At 48.9% G+C, this 16,450-nt stretch overlaps 1 protein-coding gene across 4 annotated transcripts; it reads left to right on the top strand.

The window, feature by feature from the left end:
* The first annotated feature begins 777 nt into the window (after positions 1-777).
* HMCES (5-hydroxymethylcytosine binding, ES cell specific) lies at positions 778-15,687 on the top strand. Of its 4 annotated transcripts, none has more exons than XM_073642782.1 (8): positions 778-936; positions 1,762-1,915; positions 1,988-2,189; positions 4,210-4,353; positions 4,475-4,594; positions 4,735-4,898; positions 5,862-6,054; positions 14,859-15,687. In XM_073642782.1, exons 3-8 carry the CDS (start codon positions 2,001-2,003, stop codon positions 15,057-15,059), a joined length of 1,011 nt encoding a protein of 336 aa, XP_073498883.1. In that variant the 5' UTR covers positions 778-936; positions 1,762-1,915; positions 1,988-2,000; the 3' UTR covers positions 15,060-15,687. The 4 variants fall into 4 exon arrangements, with proteins under 4 accessions (XP_073498883.1, XP_073498882.1, XP_073498884.1 ...); XM_073642781.1 differs by having other exon boundaries at positions 1,762-1,836; XM_073642784.1 differs by lacking the exon at positions 778-936 and adding an exon at positions 1,080-1,122 and having other exon boundaries at positions 1,762-1,836.
* The last annotated feature ends 763 nt before the right edge of the window (positions 15,688-16,450 follow it).

Below are 16,450 nucleotides of genomic sequence, written 5' to 3' on the forward strand. Positions count from 1 at the left end.
GAAGGGACGAGGAAAAGAGAAGCGGCGCCTGGAAAAGTTGAAGAAAAGAGAAGCGGCGCCTGGAAGGGATGAGGAAAAATCTGTGGTGCCTGGAAGGGATGAGGAACAGATCAGTGGCACCTGGAAATGATGATGAAAAGATCAGCAGCGCCTGGTAGAGATGAGGAACAGATCAGCGGCGCCCGGGCAGCGGTTCTTGCATTAATATAATATGTATTCCGCTGCGAGGTGCAGATTATTCCATCCCACGGACGGTTTGTATATGATGCATCTTATATTTCACCACAGACTAATATAATCCAGTTAAATTATATGCAAATCAGGCAGGAATTGCACTGTGGGCGTGTCAGTGCACCTGATCTGCCTCCCATTACACGCCCCCAGTGCACTTCCTGCCTGATTTGCATAGAACTTCAGCACTGGATTTCTCGTGACTGAAACATCAGATCTCTACCAGTAAAGGTGTCACTGTTCTTGGGGTGCAGCCGCACCGCTACCTCCAGATATAAACACTTGCTGACAGTTTCCTTTAAAACCATATTTACTCCTAATAGCAAGAAAACTCTCCAACAGTTGTGAGACTACTGCTCCCATCCTTCCATGATCAGAGTAGTTGTAGTTATGCAGAAGTTTATGAGAGCCAACATTATAGCCTTTATTATAGACATTCTAGTATGGAACTACAAGTCCCAACATCGTATAAGCATCAGAATCACGACAGCCGGAAAGCACACTGCTACCTGCCCTGGGCTGCGAGCTGTCAATCATTTTCTGGCCACGCCCCTTCGCCTAGATCAGGTGACCCGCGGTCGGTCAGGTGACCAGTTATGTGTTTGTGAGCGGTCGCTCCTCCTCCCGCCCCAGTACTCCGGTTCCCGCCCGTTGTCTGGCAGTGTCTGTGCTCGGTCCCCGGTGTCCATTATCGGCTTATTACCGGTCAGTAACGATGTAACGTGCACCTTTTCTTTACTGCGCTGCTGCCATAAGAAACTACAGTTCCCAGCATGCCTTTACAGCATGTGGCCGCCAGGGCATGCTGGGAGTTGTAGTTTCCTGACCACTACATTACATGTTATGATTTTTTTTTTTTATTCATTTGCTTGGAACCACAACTCCCAGCAGGTAACAGCAGGCGCCCTGTGAACTCGTGTCAGTCCTGAAACCTCCATACAGCGGCTCTTGTGGGTTTCACATCGCTCCCAGGAGGTTTTAGACTTAAATTGAAAGTAACAGCTTTTAGAATTTTATTTATTTTTGTAACTTTGGCGCCTTTTAGAAAAAAAAAGTAAATTTGACAATGTTTTAAATTTATAATGAACGCTGCAACTTTAAAAAAAAGAAATATATATATATATATATATATATATATATATATATATATTCATCTTCTGCTGTCGGTGTGTGGAGTCCTGATAGACTGATGTGTCCCACAGCTGGAGAGTCGTCACAGTTGCGTCCACTCCTCTCTGAGCAGGGGTCTCTCTTCTGTGCTGATAGTTTGTTGCAGTGTATCAGTCTTAGCTGTGTCTCCCAGGGGATTTTTTGCCTGGATGCAATTGTGACAAACCCTCAGCTGTGAGTGGTGCTGCCGGATCTGTACTGTTTTTCCGGGTTTGTATAAGAATGTTCTCACTCTGTCAGCAAGCAGAGGTGCTGAAGATGGTGCCGAGCTGAAAAAAAAACAATTTATGCCAGAAAGTTGCAGAAGTTTTGGATAGTTTTCTGTAGAACTTTTGACTCTTTTTTTTTTTTCTATCGCAGGATCTTTGTTTCTTAATTTGTCATATTTCGTCAAAAATCAGCTGAGAGGAGCATAGAAAAAGACAGAGAACAGAGGTATGAGCTCGCTGAGGGATTCAGAGTTCACTCATTCCGCAATCAGCAATAGACAATAACAACTCAAAGCCTATAGAAGGTGAACAAAAAAAAAAATGCATGTGTTAACTGACCTCAGAGGTGGAGAGACCCTTTAACGTCTGTTTTTCAGAACCGAAGCGGAGATGTGTGGCCGCACCGCCTGCACACTGGGCCCGGAGGACGTCAGTAAAGCCTGTGAATATAGAGACAAGCGAGGGCAAAGACAGTGTCCGCAATGGAGGGACGGCGACTCCGAGAAGTACCGGCCCTCGTACAATAAAAGCCCCCAGTCCAACAGCCCTGTCCTCCTGTCCATGAAGCATTTTCAGAAGGTAACAGGACTGTACAGCTGGGGGGTCGGCAGAGGTGTGGAGGGGGGCACTAGGATTTTCATCAGTGTAGGACCCCCATCAATATGTAGATTAGGGGATCATGACCCCTGCAGCCTTTTGGTTATATATATATATAATATATATAATATATATTAGTACAGACCAAAAGTTTGGACACACCTTCTCATTTAAAGATTTTTCTGTATTTTCATGAGTATGAAAATTGTACATTCACACTGAAGGCATCAAAACTATGAATTAACATATGTGGAATTATATACTTAACAAAAAAGTGTGAAACAGCTGAAAATATGTCTTATATTCTAGGTTCTTCAAAGTAGCCACCTTTTGCTTTGATGACTGCTTTGCACACTCTTGGCATTCTCTTGATGAGCTTCAAGAGGTAGTCACCGGAAATGGTCTTCCAGTAATCTTGAAGGAGTTCCCAGAGATGCTTAGCACTTGTTGGCCCTTTTGCCTTCACTCTGCGGTCCAGCTCACCCCAAACCATCTCGATTGGGTTCAGGTCTGGTGACTGTGGAGGCCAGGTCAGCTGGCGTAGCACCCCATCAGTCTCCTTCTTGGTCAAATAGCCCTTCCACAGCCTGGAGGTGTTTGGGGTCATTGTCCTGTTGAAAAATAAATGATGATCCAACTAAACGCAAACCGGATGGAATAGCATGCCGCTGCAAGATGCTGTGGTAGCCATGTGGGTTCAGTATGCCTTCAATTTTGAATAAATCCCCAACAGTGTCACCAGCAAAGCCCCCCCACACCATCACACCTCCTCCTCCATGCTTCACGGTGGGAACCAGGCATGTAGAGTCCATCCGTTCACCTTTTCTGCGTCGCACAAAGACACGGTGGTTGGAACCAAAGATCTCAAATTTGGACTCATCAGACCAAAGCACAGATTTCCACTGGTCTAATGTCCATTCCTTGTGTTCTTTAGCCCAAACAAGTCTCTTCTGCTTGTTGCCTGTCCTTAGCAGTGGTTTGCTAGCAGCTATTTTACCATGAAGGCCTGCTGCACAAAGTCTCCTCTTAACAGTTGTTGAAGAGATGTGTCTGCTGCTAGAACTCTGTGTGACATTGACCTGGTCTCTAATCTGAGCTGCTGGTAACCTGCGATTTCTGAGGCTGGTGACTCGGATAAACTTATCCTCAGAAGCAGAGGTGACTCTTGGTCTTCCTTTCCTGGGGCGGTCCTCATGTGAGCCAGTTTCTTTGTAGCGCTTGATGGTTTTTGCAACTGCACTTGGGGACACTTTCAAAGTTTGCCCAATTTTTCGCACTGACTGACCTTCATTTCTTAAAGTAATGATGGCCACTCGTTTTTCTTTACTTAGCTGCTTTTTTCTTGCCATAATACAAATTCTAACAGTCTATTCAGTAGGACTATCAGCTGTGTATCCACCTGACTTCTGCACAACACAACTGGTGGTCCCAACCCCATTTATAAGGCAAGAAATCCCACTTATTAAACCTGACAGGGCACACCTGTGAAGTGAAAACCATTTCCGGTGACTACCTCTTGAAGCTCATCAAGAGAATGCCAAGAGTGTGCAAAGCAGTCATCAAAGCAAAAGGTGGCTACTTTGAAGAACCTAGAATACAAGACATATTTTCAGTTGTTTCACACTTTTTTGTTAAGTATATAATTCCACATGTGGTAATTCATAGTTTTGATGCCTTCAGTGTGAATGTACAATTTTCATAGTCATGAAAATACAGAAAGATCTTTAAATGAGAAGGTGTGTCCAAACTTTTGGTCTGTACTGTATATATACATAGATAGAGAGATATATATATATATCTATCTCTCTCACGCACAATTTTTTTTTTTTTGGCAGTTCGTAAGATCTCTGATTGTCATCATTGAATGGAAACATTCATTTTTTTATTTATTTTGTTTTGCACCTTCTCCGGGCTGGCGCATGATTTTCTACAAGGCTTCTGTATGACTTGCACCATAACGCCCAATGACCAAAACCCTTTCAATCTTTCTCTTTTCTGCCAGGATGCCAACTCTTCGGAGCGAGTCCTCGCTGCTATGCGCTGGGGTCTTATCCCCTCGTGGTTCACCGAAACAAACCCATCGAAAATGCAATATAGCACGAACAACTGCCGTAGCGACACCATGAGCGAGAAGACTCTGTACAAGGCGAGTGTGATTCCTTAGACCACCCAAATATTGCTCCAGTGGATTTTTTTTTTTTTTTTTTTTTTTTCGGGGAGGGTGGGGGGATTGACTGATCGAACATAAGGCCTCTTCTTTCCCCCAGGGGCCGTTTTTTAAAGGCCGGAGATGTGTGGTTCTGGCGGACGGATTCTATGAATGGAGACGACAGGACGGGGAGAAGCAGCCGTACTTTATATACTTCCCGCAGGTCAAATCTGAACAGGTGCCAGCAAATAAAAACTCCTTTATATATCATGAAACACACGTCACTGTCTTCAGGATCTCTGCTTGCTGTCATTAAACTGAACGTTGTTTCTGGGGATTTTAGGTAAATCTGTTGGAGTTTTTATTTTTTCTCCCCAGTATGAAGACACTAAGGACGGACCCGATGGAGGGGGTCAAAGGCTGCTCACCATGGCCGGATTGTTTGACTGCTGGGACCCCCCTGCAGGAGGCGGAGACCCTCTTTATTCCTACACTATTATCACAGTGGACGCCTCCAAAAGTATGGACTGGATTCATGACCGGTAAGTCAAAGCCTCCCTTATCCGTGACACCTCCTGCATCTCGCCGCTTCCATGTCTCCCATTGATTTCAGTGGACTGATGACTGTACACATGCAGCCATTTTTCTACTGAGGGGGAAGACTGGGACCTTCTCGTTTTCCTTCTAGGCGTAAAGATTCCTGTGCCACATTGCAATATGGCATGTAATGATCGGCAGTTGCTGGGACTGACTGACACGACCATTGCAAAAAAATAATTCAACACTGTTGCGTTTCTGGTTGCAACTGTCCGCCTAGACTTTAGAGCAAGTCGACTTCCCGCCTAGACTTTAGAGCAAGTCGACTTCCCGCCTAGACTTTAGAGCAAGTCGACTTCCCGCCTAGACTTTAGAGCAAGTCGACTTCCCGCCTAGACTTTAGAGCAAGTCGACTTCCCGCCTAGACTTTAGAGCAAGTCACAGAAAGGTTGCACGATCTGGCGACATGACCTGTGTAGTTCTTCTGTATTTCCAGGAACAGAGCTGATATTATGGCTGATCAGACTCGTGCTTAAACCCCTTAACCCTGTGTCATCTGGTCCCCCATCAGTTCGTCTTCAGGTCACGGCGTTTGTGATAGTGTAACTAGTGAAAGTGCCGACCTCTGTATCTCGCCTCTGCTGAATGGTTTCTTATTGACTCAGAGCTGGCGAAGCGGAAAGTGTCTCTTCCTGCGCACCGGCTTGTCTGTCAGCGCCGCCGCTTCCATTTCCCTTTTTCTAGACTGAGATTACATTTATTTCACATTTACTTACACTACAGAAATCAGAACAGAAAGATCTTATATGATCTTTAAAGGGTTCGTTGGCCCCCGCAGGAGATGGGTGGTGCCGTCACGTCTACAGATATCTGCCGAGACCCCTGTGTGATGGCCAGAAGCCGATGAGACCTCTTCCCTCTGACACAATTCTGCTCTTTTTATTTATTTGTCCTCTCTCGTCTGACAGGATGCCGGCAATTCTGGACGGTGATGAGGAGATCCAAAAATGGCTGGACTTTGGAGAGGTTCCTGCCAAAGAAGCGTTGAAACTTATACACCCCATCGAAAACATCACCTACCACCCTGTGTCCACCATCGTGAACAACTCTCGGAACAACAGCCCCGAATGCATCTCTCCCATCATCCTGCAGAAGAAGAAGGCAAGTCTGCAAAATGCGGCCAAACCCCCTCCCGACTGTGTGAAATTTCTTTTTTTTTTCTCTCCCCTTATACAAAGAGCCATAACTTTATTTTTCCATCAATATCGACGTATGAGGACTTGTGGTTGTTTTTTTTTTGTTTTGTTTTTTTTTAATAATGACCATATTAATTTTACCATATAATGTACTGGTAAAAATTCCAGGGTGGTTGAGTGTCTGTGTAGAGCAGGGATGTCAAACCTAAACACACAGACGGACAAAATGAAAAACTTGGATAAAGTCGCGGGCCAAACAGTATACAGTATAATGCGCCCCACATAGTCCTCCATACAGAATAATGGACCCCACATAGTCCTCCATACAGAATAATGGACCCCACATAGTCCTCCATACAGAATAATGGACCCCACATAGTCCTCCATACAGAATAATGGACCCCACATAGTCCTCCATACAGAATAATGGACCCCACATAGTCCTCCATACAAAATAATGGACCCCGCATAGTCCTCCATACAGTATTAGCGGGGGCCCCACATAGGGGTGGTGGTTCTGGTGTCGGGGGCCAACTATAACCACCAGATTTGGCCCACGGGCCGGAGTTTGACATGTGTGGTGTAGAGGGGGGAGAAAAATGCAATTTAGCTATGCTGTGTGAGGGATTTTTTATTTTTTTTCTCCAAGTGGCAGATTGCATTTTTTATTTATTTATTTATTTTTGGATATATGATGTTTTGTTTACTTTATTGTTTCAGCAGCAGAAGGGAAGGAAGGGAGACACAGATCCATTACTAGTGGGTAGGTGGAGCCCCACAGGATAGTTCACCTCAGATTTATAAAAAGTGACGACCGGCCCCTCCAGTTTAGGCTCCTCCTACTCCCATGTCCTTCAGTCTAAAATTTGAGGTCGCAGAGGATAGTCGCTGCCTTTGCAGCTCCTCAGAAGAATTTTTTATTTTATCATTTCCGGAGACCTGGACCCCCGGTCTAGAGGTCTCAGAGGGTCTCGGCGCTGCTGGGACCCCTGACCCTCCCCTGGCAGATCTGCGTACCCCCTAAGGAAGTCCCCGCTGAAGCCTGCCGGCCCCGGGGGATACAGGGCGCTCCCTGGCGGAGACGCACACCGCTTCTGTGGGGTCCCTGCGCGCTCCGCCGTGGGGGGGAGCAAAGGGCCACGGCGCAACACATCCCTGGGGGTCCCTGTGGCGCTCAGCTGGGTAAGTGCTCTCAGGGTCTGAGTGCTTCAGCGGCTGCGGTGGCAGCCGCTGTTACTGTACAAGTGGTGACTGCTGTTTTGTCCTTGCAGGAAGGATATCACCACTGCATTCGGCGTTTGTGTGACTCTGTTAGCAGGGGAGCAGGGACGGAGGAGCACGGGCTCCGTTAGTATGCGGCGGCGGGGGGCGTGGCTTCGCGCCCCTCTGCTGCCTGTCATCTTAGCCTCAGGCAGGAAGCGCCAGGAAAGCGTGCGCTGGAGCCTACCCAGCCCCTTCTTCTTCCGGGTCCTTCTGCCAGCGTCCATTACCTCGTGCAGCGCCTCCTGCTCCCTGCTCTCCGCTCTCTACACCACCAGACACCGGGAAGAGCAGTCACCGCGGCCAGCTGGTGAGTCACTTCTGCCTTTTAAGGCAGAAGATTCCTTTTTCTCACTCTTGCAGCGCAGAGCACCTTACTGCTGGCCTGTTAAGGCAGACAGGGTGTGCTATATCCGGCGCTGCTACCTCTCTGCTGAGGAGGCTCTGGGACTCGCACACCTCTGTCCTTTTAAGGCAAAGGTGTATTGCGTGGTCAGCAGCATTAACCCCTTCTGAACGGGGTCTGGCCTCATCAGGGCAGTTAACCCTTTCTGGATGTGCATGCTTCTGAGTGCATCACCCTAGTCTGTTAGGTTAACTTTTGCTCTGCAGGCAGCTGGGGTAGCTCTTCTCCCTCTAAGGAGGAGCTTTAACCCTTCAGTGCTTGGTGATTTTTTGCGTAGGAACAGGCTGTGGTAGCGGAATCACGCATCCTCAGTTACTGTACCCATTGTAAGGGGTTATTACCGCCTTATCTGCGACGCTCGCAACTGTGTGGGGGCATGTCGGATCAGGGGGCGCGGACCTCTCTCCCGGTCCGCTTCAGGATCCTTCACGCGTATCTGATACGGCGGGGTCTTCGACGGCGTCAGGTTCGACACTGGTCGGGGGGTCTCAGTGATGTTAAAGTGGAGGCGCTCACTCGCTCCATTGACAGTCTGTCTGACCTTCTGGGTCATTGGGTATCAGCTAAGTCCCAACCGACGTCACAAGGCAAGAAGCGCCACAGGCCTGTGGTGGCGCTGTCTCCTCCGCGCAGTGCGTCGGAGGCTTCGGAATCACCGACAGACTCTGCTGGGGAGATCTCCGATTCTGATGAAGAGGATCGGCAGGGTCGCTCAGCTTCGCTTTCGGGCCGCGTGGATGCTTTTATTGGGGCTATGCGGGAAGAGTTACAGCTGTCTGAAGAGGTGACGAGGCGCCCTGGCAAGTCGGCCCGGCTGTATCAGGAGTCACGTCGGGCTCGTTCGATGCTGCCGGCGCACGATGAACTTAACGAGGCAGTGGAGAAGGAACGCCCGTGTCCAGATAAACGCTTCCAGGGGATGCGGTTTTTTGATGCCCTGTATCCCTGCTCCACGGAGACGATCGCTAATTGGGTCCCCTCTCCTGAAGTGGACGTGCCATTGTCTCAGCTGAGCAAATCCTCTTTGCTTCCTGTTAAAGGGAAGGCGAGTCTACAGGAACCGCTGGACAGAAGGACGGAGTTAGCGGCGAAGTCCATCTACGAGGCCGCGGGTCATGGATTCCGAGCGGCCTTGGGGGCCATGTGGGCTGGTGAGGCTTCTCTGCGGTGGTTGGATCAGCTGCGGACGGCGTGGCATGATGGGACTCATCTGTCTGAGGTGGAAAGGCTTTTCCAGCTGTTGGAAGAGGCGGCCCGATATGGCAGGGATGCAGTGCTGGATACTACTTCGGTTCTGTCCAGGGCTCAATCTTCGGCCGTCACAGTCAGGAGAGCACTGTGGCTTAAACAGTGGACTGGGGACGCAGTATCCAAACAAGGTTTGCTGAGTCTGGCGTACAAGGGCGGTCAGCTTTTTGGTTCTGACCTCACGGAGCTGATTGCTAAGGCCAAGGATACGGCTTTGCCGCAGCGGAAAGCAGCGGCTTCTACGTCTGGCAAGTCAAGTGCCGGTAGTGGTCGTCGGTCCTTTCGGCCCAGGGGGCGGTTCCGTCAGCCCTCTTGGAGATCGGGTCGTCCCTCGTCTTCCGGCAAGAATACCACCCAGAAATCCCGTACACCCTGGAAACAACATTTCCGTCAGGTCAAAAGGGAGGTTGACAATAAGCCCGCTAAAGCGGACTGACGCCAGGAACCCTCTCGAGGGCTCTCGGGTGGGAGGTGGTCTGCTACAATTCGGGTCGATTTGGGCGTCCCACGTATCGGACGCCTGGGTGACGCGGGTTATGTCGGCAGGCTATTTCATAGTTTCATTCTCGACCCTCGGACAGGTTTCGTCAGTCACGCATCCCGTCCGAGCCCAAGCTGGCTGCCGCACTGCTGCGGGAGGTCGACTCTCTTCTGCAGCAGGGTGTGGTGGTTCCGGTTCCGCCGGAGGACCGGGGAAGGGGGTTTTACTCCAACCTTTTTGTGGTCCCCAAAAAGCAGGACAAGTTTCGCCCCATTCTGGACCTCAAAGAATTGAATTTTCATATCCGGACCCGGAAATTCCGTATGGAGTCTCTTCGCTCTGTCGTGGCGGCCTTGTCGCAGTACGATTTCTTGGTGTCGATCGACATCCGCGACGCCTATTTGCATGTCCCTATCGGCAGGGCTCACCAGCGCTTCCTGCGTTTTGCCATAGGTCAGGCCCATTACCAGTTTGTGGCCCTTCCATTCGGGTTGGCCTCGGCGCCCAGGGTTTTTACAAAGATTCTGGCGCCGCTCATGGCGCTCCTTCGAAGGCAAGGAGTTACGATTCTCCCCTACCTGGACGACCTGTTAATTGCGTCGCCCACAGCGGAGGAGGCGGTGACAGCTCGCGATCTCTCCCTTCAGCACCTGGAGGACTTCGGGTGGCTGGTCAATTGGAAGAAGTCGTCATTGGAGCCGTCGCAGTCAATCCTGTTCTTGGGGATGCATTTCGACATGGTACGGGCAGTGGTGTCCCTGCCTCCGGACAAACAAGCGAACCTTCGTCACCATGTCCAGGCTATGAGGTCGGCGATGGCGATGTCCCTTCGGAAGTATATGCGCCTTCTGGGTCTGATGGTGGCGGCAATGGAAGCGGTACCGTTTGCACAATTTCATTCCCGGGGTCTCCAAGATCTTATTCTGACCCGTTGGGATCGATCGGCGGCTTCGCTGGATCGCTGTGTCGGTATCTCCCGCAGGGTGCGAGAGTCTCTTGGATGGTGGTTACGTCCGGAGGCTTTATCCCTGGGGAAATCCTTCCTCCTCCCACGGTGGTCGGTCATTACCACCGATGCCACCCTGACTGGCTGGGGGGGGGGGTTTGGAACGATCTCTGGGTTCAGGGGGTCTGGTCGTCAGAGGAGTCGTCTCTGCCGATCAACATCCTGGAGTTGAGAGCGATATTTCTCTGCCTCCGACATTGGACGGTCCCTTTGAGCGGTCTGCCGGTCCGGATTCAGACGGACAATGCGACAGCTGTCGCGTATATCAACCATCAGGGCGGGACGAGGAGTTCCAGACTCATGATGGAGGTCTCTCAGATCCTGGTATGGGCCTAGTCCAGGGTTCCAGCCATCTCCGCGATTCACATCCCAGGAGTGCTGAATATCACGGCAGACTTCCTCAGTCGCGAGCAGGTGGTTCCCGGAGAATGGAGTCTTCATCCGGAAGTTTTTGCACTGCTGTGCTCCCGTTGGGGGACTCCCCAAGTGGACTTGATGGCATCCAGGCTGAACTCCAGGATTCCGACGTTCATGTTCAGGTACAGGGACCCGGAGGCTGTGTCGGTAGATGCTCTAGTGGCCCCGTGGGACCAGTTCGAGCTGATCTTCGTGTTTCCGCCGGTATCCTTACTTCCTCTGGTGATCCGGCGGATCAAACTCGAACGAATTTCCACGATTTTGGTGGCGCCGGATTGGCCGCGGAGGGCATGGTATTCAACGCTGGTGTCTCTTCTGGCGGCGCCTCCGTTTCCACTGCCTCTTCGCCCGGACCTGTTAACCCAAGGGCCCATTCGCCATCCGGACCTGAAGTTGCTTCGTTTGACGGCGTGGCACTTGAGACCGAGATCTTGACCCGTCGTGAGTTTTCGGCCGAGGTCATTGCCACCTTGCGGGCGGCCAGAGGTCCAGCTACGACTAGGATTTATCACAGAACTTGGGAGGCCTTCTATTCATGGTGTTCTGGATCGTCAAGGAACCCGAGGGTTTTTTCCATTCCCAATTTCTTGGCTTTTCTGCAATGTGGTTTGGCCAAGGGTCTGGCGGTTGGTACCTTGCGGGGTCAGGTATCTGCACTATCCGTGCTTTTTCGGAAGGCTATTGCCTCGCGCAGGGATGTGCGTTCGTTTTTTCGCGGGGCTGCACGTCCGTTTCCGCCTCTGAGGGCGTTTGTGGCTCCTTGGCGGCTCAATCTAGTCTTGGAGGCTCTTCAGCATGGGCCGTTTGAGCCTATGGATTCAGCTACGCTTTACTTGCTTTCTTGGAAGGTGGCCTTCCTGGTGGCGGTCACCTCTTTGAGAAGGGTTTCTGAGTTGGCGGCACTGTCTTGCTCGCCCCCTTTTCTGGAGTTCCACTCGGATCGCGTGTTGCTTCGCACCCGTTGCGATTTTCTGCCTAAAGTGGTGTCGCGTTTCCACATCAATCAGGACATCGTGTTGCCCTCCCTCTGTCCGAAACCGAAGAGTCCAAAGGAGCGGGCCTTGCACTCGTTGGATTTGGTGCGGGCTTTGAAGTTCTATCTTACAATCACGCAAGGGTTTCGGAAGTCGGACTCTCTTTTTGTGATTCCTGCTGGTCGTCGGCGTGGTCAGCGGGCTTCCAAGGACACTATAGCTCGGTGGATACGTTCGACTATCCTGGAAGCGTACCGGCTCAAGGGCGAGCCTTGTCCGGTTAAGGTTCGAGCTCATTCCACGAGAGCTGTTGGTTCGTCGTGGGCTTTTCGTCAGGGGGCCTTGGCAGCGCAGCTCTGCCGGGCGGCTACCTGGCGCTCCATTCACCCTTTTACTAAATTTTATAAAGTGGACGTCAGTGCTTCCGCCGATGCGGCCTTGGGCGCAGGGTCCTGCAGGCGGCGGTGGTTTAGGTTATCTCTTTTATCTAGTTTCGGCGCTTGTTGCGCGCTTGACTAAGTTGTTGGTGTGTTGGCGATTCTGCCACTGTTTCCCACCCTTGAGTTCTGGACTGCTTTGGGACGTCCCACTAGTAATGGATCTGTGTCTCCCTTCCTTCCCTTCTGCTGCTGAAAGACGGATTTTGGTAAGACCTTACCTGTAAAATCCTTTTCAGCGAAGGAAGGAAGGGAGACACAGCGCCCTCCCAGGGCAGAAGTGTTTTATAGTTTTTCAGATGCGGCGCGACCCCTCTCTGATGGCGGTCATCTGGGTTGGGGTCGGCGCGCTAGGGCTCTGTTCCAGCATTGCCAGCTCATCGCAGTTGTCAGGTCCAGTGAGTAGTGCCTGGGACTGTGTGGTTTCTTCTACTTTATGCATAACCTGTTCTCTCGTTTTTTCTGAGTTTTCAGAAGGGGTTGTGTTGTTCCCCTGGTGTTATCTGCTCTTCCTTAGCTTGTGTACGAACTGAGGAACATGGGAGTAGGAGGAGCCTAGGCTGGAGGGGCCGGTCTTCACTTTTTCTAATCTGGGGTGAACTATCCTGTGGGGCTCCGTCTACCCACTAGTAAAAATTATATTTTCACATAATCTGCTGGCCTCTGGTTTTTATTAGTGTTTGTCTGATGTTTATATCACATACAGAAATATAATTGCAATCATATTATGAGTACCAATAGGTTATATTGACAGTTAGAATGAGTTAATGCAGCAAGTCAATATTTGCAGTGTTGCCCCTTCTTCTTCAAGACCTCTGTAATTCTCCCTGGCATGCTCTCAATCAACTTTTGGACCAAATCCTGACTGATAGCAGTCCATTCTTGCATAATCAATGCTTGCATTTTGCTAGAATTTGTTGGTTTTTGTTTGTCCACCCGTCTCTTGATGATTGACCACAAGTTCTCAATGGGATTAAGATCTGGGGAGTTTCCAGGCCATGGACCCAAAATCTCTATGTTTTGTTCCATGAGCCATTTAGTTATCACCTTTGCTTTATGGCAAGGTGCTCCATCATGCTGGAAAAGGCATTGTTGGGCGCCAAACTGCTCATGGACGGTTGGGAGAAGTTGCTCTTGGAGGACATTCTGGTACCATTCTTTATTCATGGCTGTGTTTTTAGGCAAGACTGTGAGTGAGCCGATTCCCTTGGCTGAGAAGCAACCCCACACATGAATGGTTTCAGGATGCTTTACAGTTGGCATGAGACAAGACTGGTGGTAGCGCTCACCTCTTCTTCTCTGAATAAGCTGTTTTCCAGATGTCTCAAACAATCGAAAAGGGGATTCATCAGAGAAAATGACTTTGCCCCAGTCCTCAGCAGTCCACTCCCTGTACCTTTTGCAGAATATCAGTCGGTCCCTGATGTTTTTTCTGGAGAGAAGTGGCTTCTTTGCTGCCCTCCTTGAAACCAGCCCTTGCTCAAAGAGTCTCCGCCTCACAGTGCGTGCAGAAGCACTCACACCAGCCTGCTGCCATTCCTGAGCAAGCTCGGCACTGCTGGTAGTCCCATCCCGCAGCTGAAACAGTTTTAAGATACGGTCCTGGCGCTTGCTGGTCTTTCTTGGGCGCCCTGGAGCCTTTTTGACAACAATGGAAGCTCTCTCCTTGAAGTTCTTGATGATGCGATAGATTGTTGACTGAGGTGCAATCTTTGTAGCTGCGATACTCTTTCCTGTTAGGCCATTTTTGTGCAGTGCAATGATGGCTGCACGTGTTTCTTTAGAGATAACCATGGTTAACTGAAGAGAAACAATGATACCAAGAACCAGCCTCCTTTTAAAGTGTCCAGTGATGTCATTCTTACTTAATCATGACTGATTGATCGCCAGCCCTGTCCTCATCAACACCCACACCTGTGTTAATGAATCAATCACTAAAACGATGTTAGCTGCTCCTTTTAAGGCAGGACTGCAATGATGTTGAAATGTGTTTTGGGGGTTAAAGTTCATTTTCTGGGCAAATATTGATTTGGCAAGTACAGTAATTGCTGTTAAGCTGATCACTCTTTGACATTCAGGAGTATATGCAAATTGCCATTACAAAAAATGAAGCAGTAAACTTTGGAAAAATTACTATTTGTCTCATTCTCAATACTTTTGGCCATGACTGTATGTATGTGTGTGTGTGTGTGTGTGTGTGTGTGTGTTTTTGTTTATATCTTTTACAGACATGGCAATAACAAGTATTCTTTTTTTTTTATTATTATTTTTAGTTTGTATAGGAAAAGGGAATAATTTTAAAAATGTTCACTTGTATGTTTAGCTCCCCTAAGGGACTTGAACTTGCGATTGTTTGCATGATCTATTGCAATGTATAGTAATAATGACTGTCTACTATGAAGGCCACATTGGAGTACAAAGATGGTGGCGACAGAAAAAAAAAAAACAAGAGATGGAGATAACAGTATCCAGTCCGGGATGATGGAGAATCCTTTTCCTGCCTGTTCTACATTAATATTCCTATGTGTATGTTCTTACAGGAGCCCGCTCTCAGCGCCAGCAGTAAGAAGATGTTGGCGTGGCTGCAAAATAAGTCTCAGAAGAAAGAGGAGTCAGAAGGGGTTAAACCGCCGGCTAAACTTTCTCAGCTCGCTTTGTCACCCAAGAAAACGAGTGCGGGGTTAATGCACCAGTGGCTGAAGAAAGAAGGGGAGCCGTCGCCTAAGAAGCCGAGGAAATAAAATGTAGCCTGGGCACTACAAATCCCAGCACACCCAGACTGCATCCTCACAGCATTACCTTGTTTACTGTTGTTTTATACACTTTGCTATTGAGGTTCTGTCCATGTTTTTGCTCCACTTTCTACATTGTTGGTTCCAAGAAGGAATTCATTACAATCCGTTAATTTTCTCCTTGTAGAAGGTGGCACTGATGAGTCTGTGCCTGAATCCAACTGAAAAGGACAAGGGAGGAGCGTTGTGGGTAGAAAATTGTCATCTGCCCTCAACCAATCAGCATCACAGGAATGGTTCTCGGTAACGCTGATTGGTGCAGAGCAGACTGCACAGTGCTCCGCCCTCACATCCTTTCCAGTCGGATGTCGACATAGGTTGCAGTCTTTGATACTTGACGTGTGTATTCCTGTCACTAAATATCATCTTGATCATCTTCTCTTCACGATGGAAGTTTTTTGTTCATGCTTTAATGGATGCTCCGAATACACAGTCTACCGGCTCCTGACATTTCAGGGATCAGCTTTTAATATTTTTGACCCCAAAGGGGCAGATGTACATACTGTTCTAATGAAAATTTTGTGTATTTTCCGTGTCTGTTCTTATATTGGTCTCATGAGGGAACAATAAAAAAAAGTGTCAAACAGTTGAATTAAATTGTTTAATAAATAAAAATGTTTAATAAAAAAATAAATAGCTTGAGCTTTGTTCATATGAGAAGGATCTGTCAACAGGACTGTCATGATGATTATGTATTCTCTACTCCCAACACAATATACTGGAGGGTGAGGGAAGAGAGTCCGGAAAATGAACAAACTATTCAGCCAGATAATTGGGATTGGGTTCCTACTGATCCGTTCCCTGCACCCTACCGCTGAAAATGACCTTTATACAGCGCTCTCTCTGCTTGGTGGTTGGATAGGAGAGGGGTCGGGTTAGCGAGTTCATGGTGGGCACAGAGGTTGGTTCAGACCACTCCTCGCTGATTATAGGGACTGCAGCATATAAAGATCATTTTTAATGGTATGCCGCATCCTGGGATCTCATCTCTACTGTTCTAATGGATGCAAAGATTTTCTATAAAACTAAGGCTGCACTACGCCCCTTCAATTGTAAATTCCCTAGACCCCCTTAACCAGTATCCATTAGTTTTCACATCTGCTGAAGAGCAAAGACTTGACCTTGTGTATAAAAATAATTATGATTGTAAAGGGGCCTGTGATCAGGTCAGTCTGGGGCCCCCAAAACTAATATCGCTTAGAAAGCTTTTCCACCAACCAGATCGCTCAGATTCGCTCACTGTGTTTCCGATTAGTTCTTAGAACGTTCCATTTGATAACAAAACTCTGGGACTCAGGAGGGGGCGTGTCTATGCAAATCGAGGATGACGGAGTGTCCAC

The sequence above is a fragment of the Phyllobates terribilis genome, unplaced genomic scaffold, assembly GCF_046119375.1.
Source record: "Phyllobates terribilis strain yellow unplaced genomic scaffold, ASM4611937v1 Scaffold_8__6_contigs__length_399053987, whole genome shotgun sequence".
NCBI classification, from domain to species: Eukaryota; Metazoa; Chordata; class Amphibia; order Anura; family Dendrobatidae; genus Phyllobates; species Phyllobates terribilis.